At 32.6% G+C, this 19,790-nt stretch overlaps 1 protein-coding gene across 1 annotated transcript in view; it reads right to left on the bottom strand.

Moving 5' to 3' along the window:
* LOC106460013 (bromodomain adjacent to zinc finger domain protein 2B-like) overlaps window positions 1-19,790 on the bottom strand; it is a 170,426-nt gene that overhangs the window by 91,757 nt on the left and 58,879 nt on the right. Inside the window, exons 5-8 of the mRNA XM_022386600.1 lie at window positions 18,556-18,744; window positions 13,684-13,758; window positions 9,991-10,081; window positions 934-1,225 (exon numbers count right to left, since the gene is read on the bottom strand). Coding sequence (XP_022242308.1) covers window positions 934-1,225; window positions 9,991-10,081; window positions 13,684-13,758; window positions 18,556-18,744 — 647 coding nt within the window. The remainder of the gene's footprint in view (window positions 1-933; window positions 1,226-9,990; window positions 10,082-13,683; window positions 13,759-18,555; window positions 18,745-19,790) is intronic.

Below are 19,790 nucleotides of genomic sequence, written 5' to 3'. Positions count from 1 at the left end.
TTATGTAGGGACTATTAAGTGTTTTCCCCTTAAACACGGGCTAGACCTGACTTAACCATAGCCAGCAGAAGTCATTATGAGTAAATCCAATATTTCCTGCTTTTTTTTAAAGAAAACTGGATTCAAACAATTCTACTTAGTCATCACACGAGGAAAACTGTTGATCAATTTACAGATCCTGTGGAAGGCAGCTGTTCAGTGCCCATGCAAATACTTAGACTGTGTTTCTTTATTTTGTGATATAAATAATGCATTTCACTTCACATCACGTGTCCAGTCTGTATATTTTCTTAGCTAAACTAAGATTTACCTTACAATTTTTCTGACTGATCCTTCTGTTATCAAGTGACCCTAACTAATACTTGTGCAGAAATAAATTTCCCCTGCTGATGCCACATATCATCAGTTTCTTTAGTGTGTGCTCTTTACATAAACTGTTTGTGATTATTTAAGGTGCCTTTTATTCATTTAATTCATGCACTTGTTACTGACAGTGGCTTAAAAATAATATCACACACACACAATAAATAATGTGTTAAAATATTACAATAAATAACCAGATATTACATATCAAAAATACAAATATTGTTTTACTTTAAAGTATTTATTTAATTAAAGTTTAAGAGTTGACGTACAATTTTATTTCATTTTTTTACAAGGTTAATTAAAAAGTCTTGTTACTTGTTGGGCCCTTGAGTCACAATTATTGGGTCTTCCAAGCATCACAGGAATATCATAAGTATATAGAAGATTTATAGAAATATTTTATCATTCACCAGAATGACATTGTAAGCCTTAAATGTGATTAAGATAAAAGGAAACACATTTTTTTTAGCAAAAAAATTACATTTATTAAAATCTGAAATTTTTTTTATACATAAAAAAAGGAAATTTTGCATTAAACAAACAAGCTATATATGCTGAAAGACTAACCTGCTTTTTCCTATATTTCCCTTGAGTTTTGGTAATAACAAGTTTTTGAATGCCATTAGTTGATGCCTTCCAGGTTTCTGCTACTTTTGGTGAACCAGGGTTATCAGTTTTATCTTCTGTCTCCACAGATGATTTGGAGAGAGTGGAAACTACTCGGAAATCTGCTTTGTTCTGCTTCAGAGAAACATGCTTTTTTCTTCCTTCTGAAACAGGTAAAGTTGCTTCTCTTGCATGTTTATTTGATAGATTTGCTGATGAACTTGATATGTCACCATTTTCTTTACACTTTTCACTGAAATAGAAAGTTATTCATACTCAAACTTAGCTCAAAGAACTTGTGGAGAACATAGATAAATAAATACATGTCAACAGTAATGTGGAACTTTCAAAAGACTAAAAATATCAACAACATTAAACATAAATATAGAAGATAATTAAAAGTCTATCCTTGAACTGGAAAAAGTTTCTTGCAACTGTTAGCTGTTCTTTGAATAGAGAAATTTTTCAAGAAGTTGAGAAAATGATGTGACAGAATGTGCAAGATTACATACTTCTTAAGGTTAACATTTTCCTACACTGAAAACGTATTTCTGATAGATACTTTTACTCACCATTAGCTTTGATGTTCTCACCTATCCTCACGTGTTTACACGTGGTATAGTTGCACTGTAGCATGCAACAACCCTCCATTAATAGGAGTGCAACACACCCTCCTAGCACAGCTAATACCCTCTATACTGTAGAGAACTCTCATCACTTCAAGTGTAAGTAAAATTGATACACCAGAAGTGGGGAGCATGAGTGGGAAGTGTGAGATGAGGTATCTTCTGGAAATACATTTTCAGTTCAGAAAATGTTAACTTCCATTATGATACCTCGATAATAGCTAGAATCCCATATTAAAACAGTGGAGGGATCTGGGCAAAAGTTACATAGATGAGCACTCTTCGGAAGGTAACTGAAGAGAACCCATGTAGTTTGATACCCTAATGTACAGGGTCACACTCATGAGATATTGCACATCTGGAAAAGGTATACATTTTGCCCAATGTCAAGATATGTGTTACTAAATCAAATAGAAAATATGCATGTCCAACTTGTAATTGGACATGCCAGATGGTGTAGAGTGGCTAGGGTGCATCAGACCATATTTGGTGGGTCAAATCAAGTCCAAAACCAGGCAGCGTTGGGTATTTGTCTTCCAGTCTGTGGTAGGAGGATGGTCCCAACTGTCTTCACCTCAAGACCAGGAAGCAAAAGGGAAAAACAACTTCCATTCCAACAACCAAGCCAGGGCATGTGTGCAGACCAAGTACACAGCCAACACCAAGCCACCTGGGAACCCAACATTTGGGTAACATTAGGAAGGGGAAGGCAAATGTGGTGGGTCAACTCCAGTCCAAAACCAGGTGGCATCTGGAATTTTTCATCCATTCCACAGTAAGAGGAGGGCCCCTATCAACTACATGTGTGAGGACTTTTGTTGGCTGATCCTGTGCTGATTCAATACCAGACCACCCAGGAACTGACATCCAGGCAGTGGTAGGAAGAGGGAAAATCCAGTTGGAAGGGTGAACTGCATGTGGTGGATTCATCCACTCCAAAACTGGACAGCATTGGGTAGGAGACAGGGTACTCACCATCTACACCAAGAGAACATCACTACCATACTCTCAACTCAGTGGAAGTAGTCACACTCAAGAGAAAGTCTGCATGGTCCATCACCCCAGTGACTAGAAACTGGTAAGTGGCAAAGACTCCTGTAATCCACTGGGAGAGGAGGGGATAACAATATGATGGAGAGTCTGGAGGAATGCAGTAGTGTAAGACAGTACAATGGGTGACCATGAAAACCCTAAGGCAGGCAGTCCTGGTTTAACTAGAACTGGAGGAATAGGCAGCGATCCTGACATTACTTTACTCATGATAGTTCACGAGTTGGTTCACGGGCCTTAGTTATGAAGCAAGATATTACAAAACAACCTCTAGTGGTCTTGTGGAACACCCCATCACTTCAGACCTGAATGGCTGTATGGTGTAGATTTAAAGTGGATAAAAAGGCAAGAACAGGATCTGTAAAAAGAAGCCATGCAGGCTACATAAGAACAAAGAGCCCACATTGGAAAAAGAAAATTATAGGGATCAGAATGGGAATATAGATTAGAAATAGACAAAAGGGAACTAGATGTGAATGTGCTATCCCCTTCTTGCACCACTGATAATGTTTTGTGGAAAAAACTATGAATCAGGATAATTAAAGACATACAAATGATGATAATGAATGTGGGAAACATCAATAGCAAAGATATCTGACCTACGACATCCACAAGCAAAGAGGAGTAAAAAATAAGTCTGGAAGGAGAATGGTATGAAGAGCAAGAGGCCAAAGGCTCAAAAGGGGGAAGGGCAAGAGCATAAAGAAAAAAAACTGAGGTTCCAATCTGATAGGGCAACTGGATGGGAAGGATAAAGCAGGCAAAAAGAATGAAACTGGACATAAATGACAGGAGAGAAAAAATATGTGGTGAAAACTGTAAAAATGAAAAGTACTACATACCACCACCTATTATCCAGCAATGATAGAAACAGATAAACCACTGTTGAAGAGCCAAGTAAAAAATCAGACAGATGGGGAATAGTTGGTTGGCAAGGTGAAAGCTGTGATGCAAAGAACAGGGATGGAAAATGCTCCATTTACACTGGTAAACAAGAAAGGATTTGTTTGTTTGTTTTGAATTTTTGTGCAAAGCTACACGAGGGTTATCTGCACTAGCCATCCCTAATTTAGCAGTGTAAGACTAGAGGGAGGGCAGCTAGTCATCACCGTCACACCTAATCACCTGGCCATGCCGGGCCAACAAGAAAGGAAGAAGAATTAACAGAATGCTACTCACATAGAGAGTCCAAAATGCCTTGCAAGGAACTAGACAAACCCTATGCATGAAGACAGATTGTAGCTATGGCAGGATGAAAGATGGAGGAATAAGGTTGCTGGAGAAGAGATTCGGAAAGAGGAAGAGGTATGGGAGGAGTTGATTGATAGAGGTTCAAGAGTGGAATCCACAGTTGTGAAGCCCAGAACGAAACAGTGAGAAGGACTCGATACAGAATGATTTGAATAAGAGAGAGAATGTAGGGAAGAAAACAGATGGGAGGATGATCATACAGGTAATGATTGGACCAATCATGACTGAACACATTCATATCCTAAGCATGCTGAACTGAGACCAGAAAAGGGAAAAGTTTGGTATTGAGCTGGGTGGCAAAGGCATCCAGTAGGGGGATACCTAGCTGGGAGCTTAACCACTGAAATACCCGAGGAGCAAAAGACCATCCTGATGGTAGAATGTTATTGGGACGAGAAAGCAGATCTGCCACAAGATTCAGAACAACTGGGATATGACAAGCAAGAAGATGGAGGTTATGAGATTGGGCCCAGAAAAGGAGATCCAGTGTCCAAAATCCAAGCACACGAGACCAGGTACCACCTTGATGACTGACATAAGGGACAACTGTTAAATTGTTAGAATGAATCATAAGCAGGTGCCTATGTACTACAGACAGGAAATGGATCCAATGCCTGATTAACAGCCAGAAGCTCCAAAACAGGTTGATGTGTTGGGTAGATTCGACCTCTGAGCAACTATTTCCTAAGAATCCAAATATGCCCCATCCCATAATAGAAGCATCTGTAAAGAGATGAAGATCAGAATAGGGAGGAGTAAGAGGAATGCCAGCTGAGGTGTTGTCTCTGTTGAGCCACCAGGCATAGTCAATTTGGAGGGTGCAAAAAAGAAAAATGGAGGAGCCCAAGGGATCAGGAACAAGGTTCCATTGATCATGCAACACATGTTCATGACCCCAAGGGGTGAGGAAATCTATGTAAGCTCAGATCCTCAAATGAGAGAAAGAACCTCACATGCAGGAACAGAAGGAAATGTCTTGGCTTTGGAAACCAAGCATTCCATATTCCTCAAACATAGAGGAGAAAGCTAAGCCCTGCTGAGATAGGTGTTGAAAAACACCCCCAGATGAATAACCTACTGAGTGGGAGTGAGATGGGAATTCTCTAGTTTGATAAGCCACTCGTAATTATCTGCCTCCTGAAAGAGGAAATGGGAGTAAGTCATCCATATAGTGGTGAAATTGCAGTCCCAGGTCGTGAATATGATGGGCAAGGGCTCTGACTATGTGACAGAGGATGTACGGAACTGATGTGAGACTGAAATGGAGAGTGCAGAACTAAAACATCTAGCCCCCATGAACAAACCGAAGGTAATGACTGGATGCAGGAGAAATAGGAATATGAAGGTAAGCATCCTAAATGTAAAACTTAATCATTCAAAGACCTGGAGTTAATGACCATATGAGGGTGAGAAAAGACTCCATGATGAAAAGTGGGTGTCAATGAAGTGGTTGAGGTTTCAAAGATCGATAACCAGATGCCAATCTCCTGTTTTCTTGAGGACAACAAACAGACAGGAATAAAATCCCAAAGAAAGGTGAAACACTTGATTTACAGCATCTTTCCTCATGAAATCTCAACTGCCTTGAAGAGACCTTGGCAAGAAAGTGGATCCTGAGGAGGAGGAGGGAAAGAAATGAGAACTTAAGGTAATGGAGGAGGAGTGGAAAAATGAAGAAACAGTCCTTCTGTGAGCACCTGAAGAACCCAAGAATCTGCAGCAAAAGGACACCACAGATGAGCAAACCTGGCCAACTGCACCTCTACAGTACCAGAACCCAAGAGGTAGTCACTGAAGATACTAGCATCTGAAAAGACGACAATGGATGATCTGACACAGGAAGGTGGAACCAGTAGAGGTGAGAAGTTGGACAACGAGACACAGGAATAGGAACAAGAGAGGATTGAGAAAGATGAAAAACAAGGAGGAGATGGTGGAATGTTGATATACAGCCTCCACTAGAGAGACTATCAGGGACATCCTCAAAAACAGACTGGCACAAGAAAGGAGTCAGGCAAAAGTCATGCAGATAAGTAGCATGGAGATGCACATGTGACAAAAGGGCATCTCCGCCAAGGAGATCCCAACAACATGCTGCCACATATAAAAGGACAAAGCAGAAGAAGATAAATGCTCCAACACAGAGAAAAGAAGGGCTCAAGTATTTGCCAAAAACCTCTCAGGAGAACTGTAGATAGCTTCAGAAAGGAGGTAAGTAGATGACAGATAACAGAGGATAGTTGTGAGGATAAGACGAAAATGAGACAACTGAGCAGGGGACAAAAGCAAGAGATGGAAAATGGCTGACCAAGTCTTCATCCTCAAGAACAGATTGTCCAAGAAATGGTAGATCTGACTGCAAGTCAGGAGACATTGCAGATTGCACATAAGACTCTAATTTGTGATGCACCAAGGCCAAGACGTCCTCTGTCAGAAGTGAAGAGCTCAAAACCATAGTAGAATTAAGTGTGGCTTGATTAGTTGTGATAGGATCCACCCAGAAGTCATATTCATTACAAGAAACTGAGAGTTCATTGTGTGGAAAAGAAAACTTTCCCCAAGAAAATGTTTAAAATGTAAATGACAACAAATGTAAAGGTAGCAAAAGGCTCAAATGAACACAAAAATGTGAAGTATTGAGCAAAAGTTCAGCACAAATGTACTCATGTATGCCAAATTGAGAAATGATGAGAATGTTCTACAGTATAAATGGAGTCAGGGTGTGTCACACTCCTAATGGTGGAAGGTTATCACATGCTCATTTGCATGCTACAATGCAACTATAACACATGAGGGTAGGTGGGAACAAAAAGGCTAGTGGCTAGCAAAAATTGTGCATATAGAGGGCAGCACAAATCAATGAAAACTATTATGTGAGAAGAGGTAAGGTATCATATCACAAGATGCCATATTATAGTACAAAACAAAAGCAATTAAAATGAACCCACATCCCATGTATAATCGCTGCACATCGTCAACGTTAATGCACCTGAAATCAACGAGCAGTGCTGGCTGCTTATCACTATTCATCACCAAAGTTGTAGCCTCAAGGTGTACATTTATGTGTCTGATAACAAAATGAATTTGAGAAATTCCTATTTATCACTGTCATACAATCTTTATTGATTAATTCAGAATAAATGCAATAAAATCACAAGTGCCAAGTCCAATACATTCCTTAACCACAGGCCACATCCAAACCTCACAGTACACTTCCTTAATGATTTTGAATTGTTTTATTTCACACCTCTTAGTCTTCTCACATTAATATATAATCATTAATTATAATTAATATATAATCATTAATATATCTACTTATCAATGAAAACTATGACTTAACAACAGTAAATTTCACAATACTACAATAAAAACACTAACTGCAATTGAACTACAAGCATATTTCAGCAGTTTATTTTATCTCATTTTAAATGTATAACAAATAAAATAAAATTACAAAAGGCTGTTAACATAACTTCCGAGAAATTTTTCTAAATACAGTTTTTGAAACTGCTTAACTGTTAGATATACATGACTGTTTAAGTTTAATGTGAGTATTATGAACTATATAGTTTAAATGTAGTATGTGTTAAATTTAGTTATTTTTAAAAGAGACAGTTTATCGCAGGTTTGTGTACGTAACTGTGAAGGAATAATAATTTGTTGTGTAATAAAACTTTATTCAACAGTAACTTAATGTGTAGTTCAATTGTTGTGAACTGGCACATGTTACTAGAAACTTCTAAGTTTTTCTTGTTGTGTCAACTGAGTCCTATTGCATCTTAGTATCTCATAATGTGTAGAACATTTGAGGCCTCTGTCAGGCTATAAATATGTGTCCAAAATTTAATTCAAGTTAGGATAAAGTTAGTGAGAGATATAGTTATATAGATCTAGACCGTGTTTGTGAGTTTAGCCATAAAGATTGTTTAGTGGCATTTTTTTAAATGAAATTATCCCAGATTGTGCAATAACAGAGTAGAGAAGAGTAATTTGTCTTGTCATTTGTGTTCTAAAGTAATTGAACAAACCTGTGTGAACTTATGATGAAAGGAGACAATTATTTTAAAGCTCTGGATACAACTATGGTAATCAACAGTTTAATAAAAATTTATATATATATATATATATATTTGACTTGTTTTAATATATTGTTTTGAAACAAGTGGACTGTTTGCTGTTTGTCTATTGTTAAAATTTGTCAGCAACAAGTCACAGACACCTACTGTAAAGAATCCTGCCCACATACATAAAACCTGACACTAACTAAATCGGGCTATGTTTTAAAAGTTTTCCAAAGACTGTCTAAAACATTTTAGAATGACCGACTTGTCAGTGAAGCATCATTTTAGTCCTAAAACACATCAAAAAGATGCCTAACCCTATGTTATGATTGTATCAAATCATGGGAGTTAAATTTTGGATAAAAACTTCTTGTCCAAGGGACAAAATGCTAGAAAAATATACTCATCTTTGTTAAAAATCTACTTGTCCAATCCTCATTCCAAAAAATACACACAAAAAAGTTAAATTTTACCTTTAGAATTTTTATTTTATTTAATTGGCTGCTCAACTTTATTGGAAATGGCATACATAGCATTTTCCATCAAAGCTGTTAGATATTTATTCCTGTATTTTATGCATTTTAACATTTAGTCATTAGGATTTTACAGTGCAGCATACTGAATACCTCATGTACATATTACTCAGTTTAAAGCATTTATAATTTTTTACTATGCTATATATTCTCCCTAGAGCTGGCAGTCAAAGTCAATGGACTTCTATTGTACACAAAATCAATTTAATAATGCTGTTGCAATAATTTAAATACATTTTTTACTGTGTGTGTGTCACTGCTGAGTATGTTAATTAAAGGGATATGTAAATTTGTGAATATCATTTTGGTTTTAGGTTTAGAGGTAAACAATTTAAATGTTTATGTTTGTGTGTATATGCTTGACTTTTGCAGTTCAGAATTTTCAGTAACTTATTTGGCTCCATAAAAATCTATCTGGAGTGTTTTTTAGCAACAGAATAAACAATGTGAAAAACTACTTGTTCAATGGGAAAGGTATAACAGTAAAATTGGGCTTCAGGGGGAAATGAATTCCATACCCCTGTGTTTAGAGACTATCTACAAATGCTTATAATGAGGCAATTTATGAAGTTAAAGTTTCTTGGTACTGAAGTAAAATTAATATATATAACTATGAATCCCTTTTAATGATAGTAAAAGAAACTGTTTGTTTCAGAATTTCATGCAAAGTTACATGAAGCTGTGCACAGCTTTTCTTTGTTTTAACCAATAGACTAGTATGAAGGCAACTAATTAACAGCACCCACCACTAACTCTTGGGATAATCTTGTCTTACTCATTAGTGGAGTTTGACTTTACTCTTACACGGGAACCAAGGCCCAAAAGTGTGGAGCATATTTTTGTAGCAATGGGTGATGAATCATAACTCCTCAGATTCAAACTTTTAATATGCTAACGACTAGGTTATGCCCAACAATAAAAGCAAAATGTTTTGATGGGGTTATATTACAAAATTGGTTATTATCAAAGGACTATGTTTTAAGCTGTTACTTTTCTTTTATTTCTTAATTTTCTCACACATTACAATTCAAGCAACCATTCAATCATTTTCTGTATTCAATCTTGCAGTTCTCTTCTACTGGGAATGAAATTCTTACAACTCCAAAATTTTTTTCACTTTCTTGATGACTAGCTACAGTATAAATTAAAATATTACTCAATGTTTAACCCAATTCCACAAATCAAGTGATAATGAAGAATATGATTAGTGATGCAATACTATGCTCAAAATGAAACACAATTCAAACAGATTGTAAATGCTTTAATATGCTGTAGACAAGTAGAAAATTAGTCATTAATCAATTAACTTAAATTGAATTTGATGAGCACAATATATGCTATCATGTTAAGTTAGATAAATCATTTCAGTTATTTTTGAATAAATACTTTTAACTAATTTGCCAAAATACATGAAAATACCTTTTCCCAAAATAATATGTTCCTTATCATGATGCAAAAGTACAAATTATGAAAATTGAATAAAAATTTGCTACATACACACACCTTTTATTCCCTGAAGTTTCATGTTCACTGGAAGCATTTACCCGAATCTTGGAGGAATACTTGGCAGTAGTTGAACCATTAACACCTGTAATTAAAACAAAAATTTGATAATGTTAACAGAAAGACTTGCATATGAATATCTTTGAAATAAAAATCAAGAATAAGATCAACAAAAATACTTGTATCTAAAGGCTTTGATACATGCCTAAAAAAATCAATTAATGGGAAAATTAAAGAACGTTTTAAGACAATAAAACTGAAACAAACACACTTTTCCATTTACTTTTTAAAGCATACTAAAATTACATTTAAAACATACAAGTCACAGTTTAGTCAATTAAAAATTTTAAGACCGGAATCCCCCACCACCAAGTCCTCTATAGTCTTTTCTGCCCTGTTTACGATTTAAAGAATCAGTTATGTTCTCAGCATTACCAGTATATAAGCCAATCTGATATTACTATTATGAATTTTTAATATTCTGACACAAATACTGCAAACCTCTTCTGATCTGGAGGAAATTTATCAAGATTAAAAACAGCCTGCAAATTCATAGTCCCAAGACTTTTGTAAAACATAAATATATTTTTTTTGAAATTTTCATTTGCAATGTTTAATATGTATGCCATAAGATGGAAACCTAAAATAACAATTCTGTTAGATAAAACAAGGAAACTTACAAATTAGCAATTAACTTTTTATACCAGTAGTTTCCAAACCATGTGTCATGGCTGGCAAATTGCTGGAGGTATTGTGAGTTTCACCAAACAAAGAATAATTGAGAACGAAAAAAAAAACTCTACAAAATAAATATTAGGTGGCATCAGGTGTGTCACAAAAATCAAGGTAAGCAGGTTAGGGTGTTGTCAGTGAAAAAAGTTTGAAGCCACTCTTTTATACAAAACGTAGAAAAATAAAAAACAAAAGCATGGAAACTCTTTCTACCCAAAATACCGATTATGTTTATTTACTGTGTTATATGAATTAACAAAACACTGATCATCTTGAAAAGTTCAATATATCCACTAGTTTGATTTTTTTTGATGGTGAATTGACAGGTCATATTTTTTCTTCTTGATGCACTGAAAAGTTCATAACAAGAACAAAATGTTATCTCCTAAAAAACTCAATAAAAGTAATGAAACCCATGGAAACTTCCAAAATTAATCATATTCTTCCACTTAAGACTTCTTTCAAACACATATATTTCATGTACTGAAATAATATTTACAAATATAAATCATGCTTACTTATGCATTTTTGAGAATAAGATTTTCATTTCTTAGTAAAAACATGAGAAAATCCTCCATAGCCTCAGCACTTGAAATTATTTTAGATAGGATTAGAGCAAATTAATCTATGAGACCTTTTTCTCCTTTTTAATTAGCTAAATTTTTGTGCACCAGCAATACCAAGCGTGGGGCAATGTGTATACCTGCCTACCCTCAAATTGAAATTATTTTATGCAGGATTAGAGCAAATTAATCTACAAGTCCTTGGGTGTTGTCAAATACATTAATCGAAAAGGTTTGACCTCCTTAGTCAAAACTGAAATTAAATCTCAAATCAGTCAAGAATTGATGGAGCTGTGAGTTAAAAGTTTGTACTTGAAAAAAACTCAGAGCCATTCTATGAGCCACTATGCTGCAGCTAAAAAGAGGACTTTCCATAGAAAAAGGAATCATATTTTTGTGATTTGCACCAAAGAAACATTTTTTTATGTTAAAAAAAAAACACTACAGAGAGACTGGTATTAATAGTATTAAAGATATAATTTTCAAAATATTTTTTACAATAAATAACCATTTATCATAACTGTAACTCCTCTATAAGTTCAATGAATGATCACTCAAAACCTAGATAAAAAAAGAGGAATCAAAGTCCATCTATGGTACATGTTCGTGAAGTAGAGAGTAAGATAGAGGATTGTAAATACAATTGCGGTTTTTGGTCTGAAAAAGTTTCATATGATTATAACTGAAAAAAGCTATCATAATGATATGCAAAATTGATTTATAGTCTTTTAAACTCATTTAACGAAACTTTGTTACAGTAAAACATTTTATAATAATCCACTAATGCTATATTCATTTCTTATAATTCAAATATACATAAAATTAAGAGTGATCTGAAACAATCCCCTCCAACTAATGCTGCTGAATTTCAGTAACTATTATGAAACAACATTTTACAGATAGCATATACACTCTTAATATGCTTTGGAACTATAAATAAACATGAGACAATGACAAAAAATATCTTCCTATTAATAAAAGTGGATTTTTAACTTCAAGTTACTCTATGAAGAAGAAACAATGAAAATTAATTAATAAAACTTGCAATTAAAAGCTTGAAACATACTGGAAAGTTTTAAAAAAGCATTGATAAACTACTCATATGACTTTAGAATATCATCTTATTAACTAATTCACTAGTAATAATAATTCTTGTATAACACTGGTGTAAATAAATATGCTGCTTACTTTTGTAAGCTTTTACAACTGATGTTTTTTTTTATTAAAACCAATGAAATAATTATTATATTTTTTATAATTAAAACAAAAATGTGAGAATTACCTATATCTCAAACAGTTGTAATGCTGTATAAATTTAAGAAAGGTTATTAATTACTGTATGAATTCTCTCTTCTAATTAAAACTCAAATTACGGTATCAGTCTGACTTGTATGAACAATGGATTAGATACAACCATATCCAACACATCATTAACAATATATAAAGTTGACACAATAATTTTGGGTATAAATGTATACATGGAAGTAGAATCATACTACCCAGGTGATATAGGAGTATAAAATAATTTACAAAGTATGCTTGCGGGGAAGAAAAATTACAACAGGTAGCACTGTACAGAGAAAGTTTGGAAACATATAAAAATTTTCCTAAAATATTATTCTTAAATTTCACCAAACATACGTACACTAACAATGATTACAACTTATACTTTATAACACAAGCACAAACAACTAAACTAAATCACATCAGTTTTAATTTGTTAATGTTAAATTACATTTTATAAGATTACAAGCATTAAATTCATTCCACTTACAAAACAGCATTTGTTTGGCCCTTTAACTTATGATGATGATAGTTACGGTTAATAAAAATATAAAGCCCATCAGCATTTCCCCCCCTTTTTTCCCATATCTCAGTTATTCAATACAAAACAACAAAAACATTTATAATAAAGAGATAGATTATATTTTAGAATGATATATTCTAGTAATTTCTTTTTGTAATGTTAGATAATGAGGACTACCATTCACTACAATTAAGACAATACTTTTAATCTATTGTGGCTACTAAGCAATAAAGCAACTTTTACTATTCAATGGATAACTGTAATTAATTTACTACAAGTTTCTGTATTTTAAACTAAAAATACTATACCCCACATGTTATGCAATTACTTAAGAAAAAAAAATGTAAAGTAAATGTGAACTTCAAAATGCAAACCTTCTAAACTATTCTGCTTTACATGCAACATATAAAAGATTTTGTTTCTGTTTTTTTTTTTTTCTACTAAAATGAAAAAAAAAAGTTCATTTGACTAAATACATAAGATATGCATAATACAAGGTGAAGGAAGTTTCCTTTATTAAATACTACATGTACCATGCAGGCTCACAACATTGAAAACTGTGCTGTGAAAAAGGAAAAAAATTACCTGCGACCCCAGGTTCATGGTAAACCTCGGCTGATGGAGGTTTTGCATAAAGATGTCCTAACATTTCCTCTACAACTGAAAGACCAGGTTAGTAATAAAGACAGATTAAACCTCATTTTATCTCTACCCAAGAGTTTTTTTTAAATCTATTTATTACTCATTCTTTCAAAGTTCTTTTATGTCTGCTAAGATTGAGAAGCATAGGCAAGGGAAATTTACATAATAGTTTTATGAAAAACATGCATAACTTTTCATTCTATTGTGTTTATTTTATTTATCTTGCTACTGTGTACATCAGCTGTCAGGACAGAAAATAAAACAGTATTTAAAATGTTCATACCATGGAATAGTTCAACAAATTATTACAAATACACTGTGCACTACTTTCAGAATTTAGAATATTCATACCATGGAATAGTATGGTAAATCATTGCCAACTTTAAAAGCGTACTGCTTTCAGGATTTAAAATGTTCATACCACTGGAATTGTACAACAGATCATTACAGACTGTGACTGTATATTACTTTTAGGACTTACACAATAAAGCTAATGCAATATATGCTAAGGATGAAATGCATTTATGCTACATACATGTAGTACTTTTGTGATGATTCTTTAAATAACTGCTTATAAATCTAAAGCATGTTTATTTAGTTTATTCCAACAACCACATCCTTTAGTATCTTTCATCTCAAATGAATCTCAACCATGGGAGTTTTCACAACTTATTCTGCATCAATAATTAGATATTAATGGAAAAACTGAAAATGATAATTATTTAACTAATAAATGAAATTTGTAAGAAAAATATATTTTTTTAATGATCTCTTGCAAAAACATCTACTATAATGTTCAGGGACTTCCTATTCTGTTAAGTTCCTAGTTGCAGATAGCTTGAGTCAACTCTAAGTACCTTAGAATTTAAGCACAATTTAAACTTCATACATAATATTCTTTATTTACATCTTCCATGTGATCTTGAGCACTTTGCTCCATTTTAAAATATTCACAATTATTTCAAAAGGTGTGGATTTAATGTGACTTAATATTCAGAAAATAAAGTTCCAATAAAATAAAAACTATTCTTAAAAATAATTTTTAAAACTTCCAGATTATATATATTAAAAAAGGTGGAACTTCATTAACTTCTAAAAAATTCTTAACCAAATATGTTAAAACTTCAATCAACTCTGATTGACCAAATATGATATAAACAAATAATAGTAATGTTCTTTGGATGTTAGTAACAAATATGTGTTTGTGTGTATGTATATATATATTGCCTCTAAGGAAAAACACACATTTGTTTGTGAAACTTTACTACACACAAAGTATGGAAATGGTGCTCATTGCACCACAGTTTTTTATATAAATAATATATAAAATGATCTAGTTTTCTAGCAAAGACAACTGTGAAGCACATCTGCATAATAGTTTACATTAAATTTATATAAACTATAGGAAGTGTCATATTCTGGTTTTAATATATGCTGCTAATTTCTAAGAAAATAATAATAATAAATCAATTTAAAAATGTCAATCAAAATCAGAAGTTATTTATTGGTGTCTTGTATTGGTGGGAGTGCTAACATAATTTGGGGTAACATCTGTTAATGAATATGGGTGGTGTCAAGAAATACGTAGCCATTACTAACCATAAACATCAAATACAGCAATGAAGAAAGAGAGTCTATTTTATTATTACAACTAGCTTTGTAAAAGAGCAGACCCTTATACACTTACAATGCCAAATGGGAAAAATTGCAGCTGACTTCATGGACATTTTGCTCAAACTACGTGAAGATATTTTTACAGGGCAAAGTTTCTGCCAATATGTTCCCAAGAACTCACAGTTTTGAAACATTAAAGCAAATTCTGAAATCTCACAATACAAACAACTTACTCCTAGATTTCAGACATTTTAGCTACAAGTTAAAACATACACTTACTAATAAAACCCTTCAAAAATAATTTTGTGTGCCTTTTGGAATTAATTCAATGATGAAAACTGTTACTTAATGGTAGCACAATTACTGATTCTGCCACGTTTTGAATATTTTTACTCATAACATAATTATAAAAATACTATCTTACTAATACGAAATTATTTATATATATATATTATTTTGAAAAGCAAATTTCACAATTATCTTCAATGAATAAACTTGTACAGTTTTAGTATTTGCTCAAGACTTAAGATTTATTTATTCCATTTTATCTAGTCTGAAAACACTTCTTAGTTCTTCAAAATTCCTAAAAGAATTTTAAATATAATATGGTTCATTTAAACATTTTATATCCAATATTATTACATATATACTTCAAAATATGCAATTTACAATACTATTAAGGAGATTATAAAAGATTAACTCTAAAGCACCTTTGTTGTAGCTGAAATAACTATTGATTTTATCTTTCTATAAGTATCATATTGGTCCAATTATAGGGTGTTCTAAAATATAAGGCAACCCCCATTTTCAGAAACCATGGGAAGAAAAAAATTGAGTGTCATAACGTCCTTTATTAGGTCCACAAAATTAATACTGTAACTGAACAGACTGTAGGTGGATTAGTTGCAAGAATAAGCATTGACCTTAAGCATACATCTGGTGCACATGCGTAGACAAATGCTATCTGCAACAGTCTAGAGTAGGGGGAAGGGGCCTGTGGTCGGCTATGATTATAAGAATTTTACAGCCTAATTATTAATCAAAAAACATTGCCTTATAATCAGGCCAATAAGGTAATACAGAAGATATATTTATTCAAGCATACTCATGTAATATCTCTAAATTTCCATGCAATTTCATCACATTCATGTTAATTGGACGTCACAAAATCATAAATATGCTAATTCTTTTACACACGTAAAAGTCACATACTGCAACCTTTACTCTTATGTCTCAAGCTTATATGTATGTGTTTGTGTATGGACTTCTAGGTGCATAGCCTATATAAAGAGGTAATACAGAAACCTGTATGTGCTGAGTTATAATTGTTTGTAAACTGTTGGTTGAAGTATGCAACCAGAGGACTTATGGAATACTGTACTAAATTTTTGTCTATCAAAGTGAGATATTTCCAAAATTGTGTCTCTTGTTTCCTGAGACTCTTGGTTTTTAACCCTTTTCAACCCAGCAGTCAGATTAAGTCAACAGAAACTAAAAAACTGACTAGCTTAGTGACAAAAACAGATATTGTTGTGAATAAAGATTTGTTTAATACATTCACCTGTGTTTGCTTGTTTGGTTTATATTTATATGTCTGTATTAGAAATATTCTTCACTTAACTATCTGGTGAATATCAGTAAAGCTGAATGCCACACCATGAAGTGTTGTCTTTGAAACAAATCAAATGTAGACAGATCATTTATAAATTACTTCACTGACTAACCTATGTTACCATTTTCTAAAAGTACCAAATCAGATAATTTAACCCTTGCAAGAAAAATATTTTCTTGATTTCTATTTTTTTCACTTACAAAAATTAACTGAATTATTCTATGTATTTTCGACCAAGGAAAAAAATACAGGTAACTGAAAAACACAGCAAAATGTTATGAGGATCTGGATATAAACAAACTAATGCAAGCTAATATGCACATTTTGACAAAAATGAAGCTTACTTTGAAATATTAGTACAAATATAGTCTTAAAATGGCTTTCTAACATACAACCAATTTTACAAATTGTTAAAGGAAGTAGTTCTAGCATTATTATAATTTCAACACATAATATGATGCAATATATAAATTAGATAAAAATATTAGAATCTAATCATAAAAGAACTTTATGTTGTACTCTATAAAAGTAAAAAAAAGTCAAGAATGTGTATCAATTTCAGAAACTATCTGTAAAAACCTAGTCCAACATGTACTTTTAATTAAAGGCTAACTACATAAACACAATACTCCTCAAGTTTAATAGGTAATTTTTTTACTGATATCAATACAGGTGTTTATTAAAGAACTGATGATTGATTGCCTATTTACCCTTTACAACAGGCAGGGCCCCAAGTGTAACACAATTATGTGGTCATGACACATCTTGCATAATATACATATGATTTCATAATTAATGGTTGAATGTGTACCCACTGCATAACTGCAGTCTGAATTTCTAAACTTAGTTACATCTAGGGAAGTAGTACGAGATTTATAACTTCTTACTTAATTATGGCTTAGTTTGTTATTTATTACTTTGGCAAGCAATACCTGCTGGCCAGACAGTCTGATTAATGGCCTGTTGAAAGACATCTTAAGTCTAAAACATGTGTTTATTGTTATTTCATAAAAACATATAAAAATAAAATCCCTGTTGATGGCAAAATTACATTAATTATGTCTAACATTCTTTTAAAAACTATTGTTTTAAGCTGTTTTTAGTTTAGGTAGATATTGCATAATCAATGCATAATTTTTTTTTCTGCATATTTGCCACATAACTAACTCTTTTACTGCATACAAATTAAGATCCTAAATAGACAAACTTTACAAAAACTGTATCAAGTATTATCTAAAGCTATCACACTACAATACTTACAATATTTCATTTGGCATCTTATATAAGAATGATTTTTTTCCAACTATCCTTTTGAAGAAAAACTATCAGATAATTTCTCCATACTTTAACTAAATTTATCAGTTTATTTTTATCCTACAGTATGTAAAAGACTTAATGGCATTACCACATAGCTGAAATAAAATGTATGCATTTGCATTATATTCTAAAGAACATTGCTTATTCATTACTTGACAACTTGCTGTATGCATATTTGGTTTACTATTCACTAAAGCTATTATCAGCATTAAGAAATAAAGAAAGGCTTAATAAGGTCTATAAACAAGTGCCGACAAATAGCCAACACTCACTTCTACGAGGTTGTGGCACATGATCAGAAGAAGAGGTAGTATCCAGCATTACAGTGCCAACATTTTCTAGCCTAAAGCTTCCACATGGTGAGCTGCTGTACCTAGATGGAAGGTTGGGTGTTACATTACCACAAAGTAGCCCTGAGGTGGTAGGAACAGTCTCTGCTGGGGACCACCATGTGTGAGACCCTAAATAAATGTATGGAGATATGGCAGAAAAGCCTACAATTGAACTAACTGTCTGGTAGAAAACAAGAAACTAAGCTTAATGATTTAACAATTAAATTAACCAAAAAACATTCCACTGTAAAAAAAGAAAGAACTAAAAACTCTATCAAAATTTGCTTCCTTTTTTAAATAATTTTAAAATAATGAATGCCGAAATACATATTACCTTTTGATAAAAGCTAAGTAGAAATAACGAGAATGTCACTGTTTTGACACATAACTATTTTATTAAAAACTTCAATTTCACATTGATTAATAACATAGTTTATTACCTGTTACATATTAAAATTAATTACAATACAAAATTAAATCTGATAATCTTCAATACAAGAAGCTATAACTTGTGGAAATCAATATTTTAAAAATCAACTATGTTACTAAACACCACTGTTCATATTTATACAAAATTATAAGATATTAACTGTGTTTAGAAACACAGCTTGTATCTTAAAATTCAACTACACTTCTAAACGTAGTTGTTCATGCTAATACAATTATTCTTATGAACAGCATTTAAAAACACAAATCTGTCATGTAAGAAAATCAACTACACTACTAGACGCAGTTGTTTATACCAATACAAAATTGTTAGATATGAACTGCATTTAGAAACACAAAGTTTGTAAGTAAATCAATTATGGTACTAAACACAGTTGTTCATGTTAATACAAAATTATTAAGTAATTTCAGAACCTTGAATTATCTATATATCCTTTTATTTAGTAAAATCAATGTCAAACTAAAGTTGATCTTAATATTACTGTCTTTGAAAGGCCAATTACCAGACCAATATTCTTTAATTATCACTACAATTAAATTTTAACTAATTACCATTTTGAAATGAACAAGTTGTGCTTATAATGGCTGGAGACGGCTTGAATGGGTAATGAAGAAAAACTTTAATATAAGTTTAACATAACAGCAAATGTACAACGTTTCAACAAGGTTTTGTCATCATCAGGTACAAGTAATTTACACTGACGCTGATATATATATATATATATATA

The sequence above is a fragment of the Limulus polyphemus genome, unplaced genomic scaffold (genome assembly GCF_000517525.1).
Source record: "Limulus polyphemus unplaced genomic scaffold, Limulus_polyphemus-2.1.2 Scaffold693, whole genome shotgun sequence".
Taxonomy (NCBI): Eukaryota; Metazoa; Arthropoda; class Merostomata; order Xiphosura; family Limulidae; genus Limulus; species Limulus polyphemus.
This window is presented reverse-complemented; position numbering and strand designations above follow the sequence as displayed.